Raw genomic sequence first — 11,549 nt, 5'->3', positions numbered from 1 at the left:
GGTATGATAAGAAAAGATATTATACCCAAATGGTCATCTATCAGAAAGTTCGGTGGGCATCTCCATATCTTCATTTGTTAATGAAGGTACCACAAAATGTTGATATCATATTGAGAACTTCTGACGGGAAATGTTTTTTATTTTATTTTATTGTGGCTATATTTGGAACAATTTTAAAGAAACCCCGAACTGATAAAAAAATAGACATATAATTGATATGAAAAACGAACTGGTTAAGCAAATATTCTAGACACAACCTGTGACATTGTGTGTTTTTCCTGATTATAATAGTTAACAAACCCCGAGAATTTCATAATTAGTGTTTTATAGTGCCTTCTGGTCAATAACAATATGTAAAATAGGTTTACATCAGGGAAGGTAATTAGATTAAATTCGTATTTTTCAATTAAATGATAATTCAATAAAAAGCAGTTTATCAACGTTTTCCAAGCCAATAGATTATTATATTTATGAGCAAACAAAAAAGAACTAGAGAGAAAAAAAAGGCATAAATATCTTTACAACTATTGACAGGGGATCTAAATGCAGGTTATTGGTATATTTTCATTTAACTAATTGACGCATCATGATCATGGAAACGAGCGATATAACTTAAATAATTTTAGAGAGACCAGTGAGTGGAGGTAAAAAGAAGCATTTATGATGATAAGGACTTTTCTATGTTTATATTTAGACATATGACGTTACCGCGTGTGTTTTTAGATTATGACATCAAGTACCCGAACCAAATCATTTTAGATCAAATTCTTAAGAGATATTTGGAGATACTAACGCCATGCGAGTGTTGGTTGTATGGGCGTTGACATTTCGCCGACCACCTAACAATAGCCGTAATGGGCCTACGCATACAACTGGGTCACGGTGATTCTCTATATATAGTAACTTGTCAATATTCCGGTTAAACCAGCTGAAGCGTTTTAAATGTTTTATCATTGGTGGTAAGTTACCCGTGTGAGAGTAAATATCGGTATACAAGCGTAGATTGGTCCCGTAACTTTATAATATAGGGTTACGACAAGCTGGGCAGCTGACACCTCGGGATAAGTTCATGGATGGTCCGGTCGTTCGTTGGTGATATTTATACAACTTTACCAGGAAGATCTTTATTATTCATCGTTCAGGAATATGGATAACTGTTGTGCGAGTTGTGGGCAAATAGTATTGGTGATAGTCAACGTTCTAGTCGGTGTAAGTAGCTATGAGGCTGATTTCTATATGATATTGTTGTTGTACCGCCATTATTTACCTGTACATGTAGATTGTGAAATACACATCACACCTGTACGTGTTCACTGTTTAATGTAGCGGTGACGTACACAGGTACAGCAGTTATATATACTTATTTATCGAACGCACGCTATAACTTGAACAGTGATATCTAGTCTGTGTAATAAGTACCAAAATTATAAATAAACGCACACTGCGAATTTTCAATTGTTGTAAAGGGAGGTAACCACGGAAACCGATACATGTACTAATTTATTTTTAGTTGGGGTCTTGGTATTAGGGTACATTTTATGCGATATCTTTTGTTGTCTTTGTCTTTAAACCCCGTTAATTATACACAAATATTCATATCATACACGTGCAGCTTAAAGAATACCACATATCTATAGATGCATATAGATAAACGATATGTTTTGTGTATATATACAAGTTTAGACGTTGGTTTCAGATCTAAAGATTGATGTCATAGCTGTAAGTCTCGGTGATAAAAAATAAGGGGAAAATACATATCATGTACGTTAGGATTGAACGTGCTGTACACATATATATGTGCATGGATGTCCAAAACTGCATAATAAATTATTTAAGATAACTTTTCTCTTTGAAATAAAATTCAACAAACCTTTGACTACAATTGTTTCAACAAATATTTATTTGTTGATGGTTTCGACGAAGAGTAAGAGATTAGATAACGTAAAGTTTATTTTTAGTAATTTAGTAAAACGTATGAAAATATCTAACTTACTCTAATAATTATTATAAGTCTTCATTTATCTGATGGTCTGTGTAAGCTTTAGATTTATCTGATGGTTTGTGTAAGCTGTAGATTTATCTGACGGGTTTGTGTAAGCTGTAGATTTATCTGACGGGTTTGTGTAAGCTGTAGATTTATCTGACGGGTTTGTGTAAGCTGTAGATTTATCTGATGGGTCTGTGTAAGCTGTAGATTTATCTGATGGTTTGTGTAAGCTGTAGATTTATCTGATGGGTCTGTGTAAGCTGTAGATTTATCTGATGGGTCTGTGTAAGCTGTAGATTTATCTGACGGGTTTGTGTAAGCTGTAGATTTATCTGACGGGTCTGTGTAAGCTGTAGATTTATCTGACGGGTTTGTGTAAGCTGTAGATTTATCTGATGGTTTGTGTAAGCTGTAGATTTATCTGATGGTTTGTGTAAGTTGTAGATTTACCTGATGGGTCTGTGTAAGCTGTAGATTTATCTGATTGGTCTGTTTAAGGTGTATATTTATCTGATGGGTCTGTGTAAGCTGTAGATTTATCTGATGGGTCTGTGTAAGCTGTAGATTTATCTGATGGGTCTGTGTAAGCTGTAGATTTATCTGATGGGTCTGTGTAAGCTGTAGATTTATCTGATGGTTTGTGTAAGCTGTAGATTTATCTGATGGGTCTGTGTAAGCTGTAGATTTATCTGATGGGTCTGTGTAAGCTGTAGATTTACCTGATTGGTCTGTGTAAGCTGTAGATTAATCTGACGGGTCTGTGTAAGCTGTGGATTTATCTGACGGGTTTGTGTAAGCTGTAGATTTATCTGATGGGTTTGTGTAAGCTGTAGATTTATCTGACGGGTTTGTGTAAGCTGTAGATTTATCTGACGGGTCTGTGTAAGCTGTAGATTTACCTGATGGGTCTGTGTAAGCTGTAGATTTTTCTGATGTGTCTTTGTAAGCTGTAGATTTACCTGATGGGTCTGTGTAAGCTGTAGATTTATCTGACGGGTTTGTGTAAGCTGTAGATTTATCTGATGGTTTGTGTAAGCTGTAGATTTATCTGATGGTTTGTGTAAGCTGTAGATTTATCTGATGGTTTGTGTAAGCTGTAGATTTACCTGATGGGTCTGTGTAAGCTGTAGATTTATTTGATTGGTCTGTTTAAGCTGTATATTTATCTGATGGGTCTGTGTAAGCTGTAGATTTATCTGATGGGTCTGTGTAAGCTGTAGATTTACCTGATGGGTCTGTGTAAGCGTTTGATCTTTGTGTCTAATACTTGATGTAGAGGACCATTTTCTCTACAGTCAGCCACCATTCTCGTGTTCACATTGTACACGTCCAGCCGCCGTGACGCGGCAGTTTACGGAACTTAATTTATGAAATAAATAATAATCAAATTACACGTCATACTTTGATGAAGATTAACAAAAAACGAGCGCTCCATCCCATAAAATCTACCCTGTCTAACAGCCTGCTTCTGCATACGTGAAGAAGTTGATATACAGGTTTTAATATGAGGAAACATTTGATGCAGAACAGGAAAAAACCAATTTCACTAATAATATTAAAGTCAGAAATAGTAAAATTAGGATAAACCTTTGACCGGATAGAGTACCACACACTTGATTTACTTCTGACGTTATTTAGATGATTCCTACGTCGGGCTTGTTACGTTGTAATATATTATATACATAAATGGCATATACAGTATAAGTTTAAAGCTCAGATTTAACATATTCGGTTCTTTCCTTTATCCTCGTTTATTCTTCCGCATTCGTTAGTCTTAAACTGATATCCTACTTATGTAAAAATCAATATGATTACCAATTCCTGAAGCTCACATATCGTACACAGACAGTTCCATGATACTCTCATAGATATCAAATATAACAAACCTGGCATGTGGTATATAGTTTTAAATGGTATTTAATACCCAGTGTACACTTTTAATAATTTACTGATATAATGCAACTCTAATCCTGATATATTGCGTACATTGCATGTCTCACAAAATTCATCGAAACAATAACATGTCTGAAAATATGTTCGTTCACAATAAGCATTGAAAGTTATTATTGAGAGTAATTCCCAAAACCGCACCATCAATATTTTTGTTTGGCAATTGTTCAAGTCTAGGTTTCAATCGCCTTATATTTTTATTTGTAACATTTTTAATTTAGAGTGATCAAATTATCTCTTCTTTATATCCTTGATATATTGAATCTTTGGAAAACATCTTATTGCGTTTGCATGTATACCTCTGTTACGCCCGTCCATCACCACCCTATCCCTATGGTGTATTGAATGATCACGTGGTTCTGCTGTTGCAGCTCCTCGGCCTCGCACTGTTGGTGGGAGGATGTTTGCTGAAGTTTGGTAGCGGTTTGATAGACGTGAATGGGTACATCGAGGACACACTGGCTGAGGTGGTCCTGGCAGGCATCGAGCAGTCCATGTCTGGTGTGCTTGACAACATCGTCATCATCTGTATCGTAGCAGGGGCTGTGATCCTCGTCGTGTCGCTGCTTGGATGTCTCGGCGCTTGTTGTGAATGGAAAATTGCTCTGATCATTGTAAGTATTTTTACATATTATAGTCTCTGGTAGTGGGGTTATTACATAATTCTTGCTAAAGAAAATTTAAATGCACAAATTCGATGCAACATCTGTAAATATGTCCCGGACACGATATTACAACATTCCTAACTCGAGTTTACTTTGGACAAAGCTCCTTTCGTCTGGTATTCCAGTCATATAAACTTAGCGTTCTAGTAATCAAACTGACTGCCTTTCGTCTGGTATTCCAGTCAGATAAACCTAGCGTTCTAGTTATCAAACTGACTGCCTTTCGTCTGGTATTCTAGTCAGATAAACCTAGCGTTCTAGTAATCAAACTGACTGCCTTTCGTCTGGTATCCCAGTTAGATAAACCTAGCGTTCTAGTAATCAAACTGACTGCCTTTCGTCTGGTATTCCAGTTAGATAAACCTAGCGTTCTAGTAATCAAACTGACTGCCTTTCGTCTGGTATTCCAGTTAGATAAACCTAGCGTTCTAGTTATCAAACTGACTGCCTTTCGTCTGGTATTCCAGTCAGATAAACCTAGCGTTCTAGTAATCACACTGACTGCCTTTCGTCTGGTATTCCAGTCAGATAAACCTAGCGTTCTAGTAATCTCACTGACTGCCTTTCGTCTGGTATTCCAGTCAGATAAACCTAGCGTTCTAGTAATCACACTGACTGCCTTTCGTCTGGTATTCCAGTCAGATAAACCTAGCGTTCTAGTAATCACACTGACTGCCTTTCGTCTGGTATTCCAGTCAGATAAACCTAGCGTTCTAGTAATCACACTGACTGCCTTTCGTCTGGTATTCCAGTCAGATTAACCTAGTGTTCTAGTAATCACACTGACTGCCGATTATCTCCCTTGTTATTTTCCTAGCTTTTAGACACATGTGTTTTGAATGTTTCAGTACTCCATCATTATCTTCCTTGTATTGTGTGCCGAGGTGGCCCTCGTTGTATTGGTTGTCCTTTTCAGATCAGAGGTACGTAACAATGAAAGCTTTTATAGGTCCATCACAATAATCACAGCGCTGGTATGGCAGGAGTAATGTACCAAGTAGCTTTATCAACTAATGAAAATATTCTGATAAAACGGTGGTGCTGTTATATATTCATCTTTACAAAACAAAGCAAAAAGTAAATGTATCTTGTTAGCAAAACAATTTACGGTCGAAGCCATAAAGGCAACGCTTGACATTGCTGACGTTCATCTGTCATGTGTCCGCTCAGATTACGACGAACATGAAAAACGCCATGAACCAGACCCTGTACGAGACATATGACAACAAGGCCGACAACCCAGTAGTGATTGGATGGAACACACTGTTCTACAAGGTACAGTCACCAAGCCCTCATCTTAATTCAAAATATTAGTGTTCGAAAGATTAAAACTCTTTACACTCACCTAACATTGAACAGAAGACATCCAAATATGTGTTTTGATTTAACATATTTTATTGTATAAAACAAACGCAAAGTGCGTAAGTTATGACAACTTATATAAAAGTCCTCTCCTCTATATAACAAATAAATATATGTATTATACTACCTATAGTTACCCTGTTTGTTTTCTGTTCCAGTTCGACTGTTGTGGAGTGAACAACTACATGGACATTGATAACGCCAAGAATTTTACCCAGACCAACCCCAGCTTCCAAGTAATCCCATTCTGTTGTAAGGAAATTGAGTTCAACTACCCAAAGCTGACTCCGCCCCCTAACGATCCCTCATTCAACTGCTCCAAATATCCAACCACAGAAAACTCCAACTATATGAGGGTAAGTCACCGGTGTCATTGGAAATTCATGGTAAGATATATAATATCGTTTATAATTCATACATTTTCTCTCCTTCAGATGTAATACTGGTCGTATGCAATACACTCATGCCGCATGATGTTGTTAGAATTGTGCCTGCTGCCCATGTTGCATGATCGTAAAAGGCGACTAAATTTAGGATCTTATCGTTTCTCTTCTTCCTAACTGACTTTATCTTCCTAATGCCTCCCTTGGTACCGCCTCACTTTTGTCCTTGAGTTGAGCGTTCGCCCCTGTGAGGAAGGCTCTGGGTTCTGTCCCCTGGCCGAGACACACCAAAGTCTATAAAGGTGGTAGTTTCTGCTCCTGCTTAGCGCTCAGCATACAAGGAGTGGGACGACTGGTTCGCCCGTTGTCAGTATAATGTGACCGGGTGGGGTGTGTTGCGTTGCTTGGTGTCTTCGGCGGCATGCTTCAATGATATAGCACTATAAAAAGGGCAACAGTTCCGCTATACAAGAAGACACAACACGAACATATCGCAGTCTGCCAAAACACGCACCTGCACTTCACACACGCTGCACACTGCATACATGGGAGGCCGTCCTTACATGACCCTGGTTATTATTAGGACGTTAAATAAACAAACAAACAAGTATTGCATGGCTACACGCAATTTTCATGTATGGAGAATTGATTTACAGTTTCGGGTTTCATCGAACTTTCTCTGAAAATAAATGGCTATCATAATTGTAAAATTGTAATAAAACGTCGACGTATAAGAACTATAGGATGTTCTTCCCTCGAGATCACAAAACTATCGACAAGCCAGGTGTTTTACTACATTTGTAACCCTCGGGTAGAATGTGTCTATCCTTCCTATCGCCATATTGCAGAGTCCCACAGTTAGTTGATATGTAACCAACAACGTACAGAGCCGAACAACAAACACCACTCAATCTTCTAGCACTTCATATCATTGCTAAGGTACATGTCTCAAATTCCATAGCATATTGCATTTTGAAACTGATCCATCAACATGATCATTAATGTTCAAAGGAAAAAATGATATATACATAGCATATCTAGAAGTAAATTTAGATTACTATTTCTTACATTGCATACGTAAATTCATAAAAAACGAAATGTCAAAGCCATCTCCGGTTGTTTCATTCATTTGGGATTTCAGTAAATTATCATTAGAAAAGAAGGAAACTCAGAGACAACAATTATTTTATGGTGAGTGACCCTCTACAAAATAGAATAGCCATAAAATGGATGTTGTCTCTGATTTTCTTTATTTTTTATTTGCCATTTCAGTTACATTGGATCGATTATTCCTGTTTGCTATCACAAAGGACAAAATCGGTTATTAATATCGGTTATAACATTCTGTTATCATTATTACAGGGGTGTTACCTGTCACTCGAGGATTTCCTCGGTGTCTACCAGAAATATTAATATCTGTTATAACATTCTGTTATCATTATTACAGGGGTGTTTCCAGTCACTCGAGGATTTCCTCGGTGTCAACCAGAAATATTAATATGTGTTATAACATTCTGTTATCATTATTACAGGGGTGTTTCCAGTCACTCGAGGATTTCCTCGGTGTCTACCAGAAATATTAATATCTGTTATAACATTCTGTTATCATTATTACAGGGGTGTTTCCAGTCACTCGAGGATTTCCTCGGTGTCAACCAGAAATATTAATATGTGTTATAACATTCTGTTATCATTATTACAGGGGTGTTTCCAGTCACTCGAGGATTTCCTGGGTGTCTACCAGAAATATTAATATCTGTTATAGAATTCTGTTATTATTATTACAGGGGTGTTTCCAGTCACTCGAGGATTTCCTCGGTGTCTACCAGAAATATTAATACCTGTTATACCATTCTGTTATCATTATTACAGGGGTGTTTCCAGTCACTCGAGGATTTCCTCAGTGTCTACCAGAAATATTAATACCTGTTATAACATTCTGTTATCATTATTACAGGGGTGTTTCCAGTCACTCGAGGATTTCCTCGGTGTCAACCAGAAATATTAATATCTGTTATAACATTCTGTTATCATTATTACAGGTGTGTTTCCAGTCACTCGAGGATTTCCTTGGTGTCTACCAGAAATATTAATATCTGTTATAACATTCTGTTATCATTATTACAGGGGTGTTTCCAGTCACTCGAGGATTTCCTTGGTGTCTACCAGAAATATTAATATCTGTTATAACATTCTGCTATCATTATTACAGGGGTGTTACCTGTCACTCGAGGATTTCCTCGGTGTCAACCAGAAATATTAATATCTGTTATAACATTCTGTTATCATTATTACAGGGATGTTTCCAGTCACTCGAGGATTTCCTCGGTGTCAACCAGAAATATTAATATCTGTTATAACATTCTGTTATCATTATTACAGGGGTGTTTCCAGTCACTCGAGGATTTCCTTGGTGTCTACCAGAATCTGTTCCTGGGAGTCGGTATCTCACTTATTGTTGTAGAGGTAAGATGTCTATATAACAATGTCTGGTCTATTAAAAGTCCTACCCTGGCTCTGATAGCCACGCCTAAAGTCCTACCCTGGCTCTGATAGCCACGCCTAAAGTCCTACCCTGGCTCTGATAGCCACGCCTAAAGTCCTACCCAGGCTCTGATAGCCACGCCTAAAGTCCTACCCTGGCTCTGATAGCCACGCCTAAAGTCCTACCCTGGCTCTGATAGCCACGCCTAAAGTCCTACCCTGGCTCTGATAGCCACGCCTAAAGTCCTACCCTGGCTCTGATAGCCACGCCTAACGTCCTACCCTGGCTCTGATAGCCACGCCTAAAGTCCTACCCTGGCTCTGATAGCCACGCCCAATGGCCACCATACATAGAGCCGATAATCCGTCCATAACTTGTTACTTATTTACAGATAGAGGCAAGAAAAATCTGAAAGTATAATAACAGTATTTTGTGGATTGAAATGATCAAGTTAGTGGCTTTACCATCTACCATCACAAGGAATGTATCCGATAGTCTTAACTCCAGACCTCTAATATAAATACATTTATTGAAATGAAGGGATGAATGAGAAATACAAATCGAATTGAAAAACAATCCCAGGGCGAAAGTTCTGTTTGAAATATATCTAAAGAAATGCCAAACTATTTTATAAATTGCCATAATGTACCAATAAGTTCATTATAAAACATGGTCAAATTGAGGGGGGTGTCTTCAAAGAAAATTTGAAATATTTTGTGATACAATTACTCTTAAATCTTGAATCTCTAATGAATTATTAACTTGGTAAAACAATTGTGATACATTATATTATATATACTGGTTACCTGTTACCTGTGATGGAATAATAGCTTTGCAGCATTATCAGGATTACGTGAAATATTGTGGACACTGAATCACCGAGATGTTTTTTGTTTTAGATTTTATGTTTTGTGGCGGCTTGCTGTATCTGCCGTGGGATTGGTGATCGGGGAAAGGTGGTGTAAGGACCTGCTCCATAGTACTATATCATATAACGACATGCTCCACAAAGACCACATCAATGCTACATTCCCCAACAAATGACTGTTGTTTATCATGTTTATCAAACTATGTTAGTTCATTTCTTTTGAAAAGAAGCTCGTGTCATTTCAGTATTTGAAAACTTACGAAAGTTTAGATAAACATGATAAATAACAGTGCGTTAAGGAACTTGTGTATCCGAAAACTTTAACTCTATATCAATACCGTGATGATCAATCGTTTCTGTCACATGCAGGGCAGCTTTCTGACACATTTCGCATTGTGATATCGTTCCGCCATAAATTATGGTACCCAAATACTTTGACAAAAATGTCACACCAGTATCTGATCCTTGTGTTAACATATGGTGGTCCTGCTATATGTTGACTTTGTGCACCACTTCTATAACAGTTAGCTTTCGTTATCATTAACAAGGAGACATGTGAAATTTGGATGAAGATCACATTTAGAACTGTTAATTTCTGCCTAAGTTATTGATGTGAAATTTCTCGCTTAATTATATCTAAGAGAAAGAATTCACAATAAATAAACTTGGAAATGGCATGCATGACGTTACAATGGCCAATTATTATGCTTTATTCACTATTCTGTGCTCTCAGATATGCATTAATGAACTCGACATGAGAATGCTAGTCATTGCTAATAAACACTAGTTTTATTAGGAGTGACACTCTGTCTGAAGTTCTGTAAGAGTGTGTTTACTGGAATACAATAAGTTGTCGAGCTATTGTCAATGACGCTAGACCGAGTAGGCTGATGACTATAGGTTAACCCTAGATAACAAAGACAGCTGTTGATATATACATCACGGGTATTTTGTTGATAAATGTCTATAACATGCCATAAATGAGAAGAAAAAAATGCCCACTATGAGTTTTTTAAAAACAATTTTAACGACAGAACTAATTATGAAGACGTCGAGAAACATAAGACGGCCATAGCATTTAATTTATGACGTATATTAACCAGGACGGATACCTTCTCCACAATCAGAGACGTTCTGATCTACCTTCCTCTTGACGACGTGAAACGAAGGGAAGTAATTCTGGTAGATGAGAATGAAGCAGAATATCTCGTTAGTTATCATTGTTGTGGTGTGAATACCGGCGAGATAAACTCTAGTAATATCACCTGGAATACACTACCGAATACTTGGCAGTACTTTACACGAACAGTTTGTCGATTTATTTCATAATTTGTTTTATATGGTTACCCTTTGGTGACTACGTATAAGGGTAATCTTAGCATTTATACAGGACATGTTTATATGGAAAGTATATTTCGGTGTTGCTGATGCTAGACGAAATCCAGTTATAAATCCTGGCCTCTCATCTTATCATCCACTGCTGACTCATTACTGTACACATGGTGTGCTGTAATGATTTCTATTAAGTTCTAGATGCCATTTACTTTTTTATAAAATAAAATTATTGGTTTATACACAGCGATAGTAGTGTTGTTTGTACGTCTACAGTTGACAGTCAAACATCTCACGAGTTCTGTAGATTTAGCTTTGTTTGGAAACAGTTACGTAATTTACTTACGAAACAGAATGACGTCGTTTTCTGGAAATCGACAACTCCCTCATTAGTAAACATACTTCTGTGCTGTTTGATAGTGCAACATCTGAAGAACAAAAGTCATTCAAATTATCATACGCCGGTCGTAATATATCCGGTTATCTAATACAAATTGATTGTCCTTCGCCGGTGTAA

At 37.2% G+C, this 11,549-nt stretch overlaps 1 protein-coding gene across 3 annotated transcripts; it reads left to right on the top strand.

Annotated features, from left to right (window-relative positions):
- Nucleotides 1-965: 965 nt before the first annotated feature.
- On the top strand, nt 966-11,278 carry LOC138319361 (tetraspanin-1-like). Of its 3 annotated transcripts, XM_069262453.1 has the most exons (7): nt 966-1,209; nt 4,309-4,551; nt 5,451-5,525; nt 5,773-5,877; nt 6,123-6,320; nt 8,730-8,813; nt 9,732-11,278. In XM_069262453.1, the coding sequence occupies exons 1-7, from the start codon at nt 1,147-1,149 to the stop codon at nt 9,795-9,797; spliced, it is 834 nt and encodes a 277-aa protein (XP_069118554.1). In that variant the 5' UTR covers nt 966-1,146; the 3' UTR covers nt 9,798-11,278. The 3 variants fall into 3 exon arrangements, with proteins under 3 accessions (XP_069118554.1, XP_069118556.1, XP_069118555.1); XM_069262455.1 differs by lacking the exons at nt 8,730-8,813; nt 9,732-11,278 and adding an exon at nt 8,475-8,540; XM_069262454.1 differs by lacking the exons at nt 8,730-8,813; nt 9,732-11,278 and adding an exon at nt 7,795-7,860.
- Nucleotides 11,279-11,549: the final 271 nt, after the last annotated feature.

Source organism: Argopecten irradians, chromosome 3, assembly GCF_041381155.1.
Source record: "Argopecten irradians isolate NY chromosome 3, Ai_NY, whole genome shotgun sequence".
Taxonomy (NCBI): domain Eukaryota; kingdom Metazoa; phylum Mollusca; class Bivalvia; order Pectinida; family Pectinidae; genus Argopecten; species Argopecten irradians.
This window is presented reverse-complemented; position numbering and strand designations above follow the sequence as displayed.

Bases quoted from the DNA above. Each gene is read 5' to 3' on its own strand.
- LOC138319361 (XM_069262453.1), top strand. From the start codon at position 1,147: ATGGATAACTGTTGTGCGAGTTGTGGGCAAATAGTATTGGTGATAGTC. The intron at 4,552-5,450 runs GTAAGTATTTTT...TGAATGTTTCAG, and splicing joins GGAAAATTGCTCTGATCATT to TACTCCATCATTATCTTCCT. The intron at 8,814-9,731 runs GTAAGATGTCTA...TTTTTGTTTTAG, and splicing joins TCTCACTTATTGTTGTAGAG to ATTTTATGTTTTGTGGCGGC.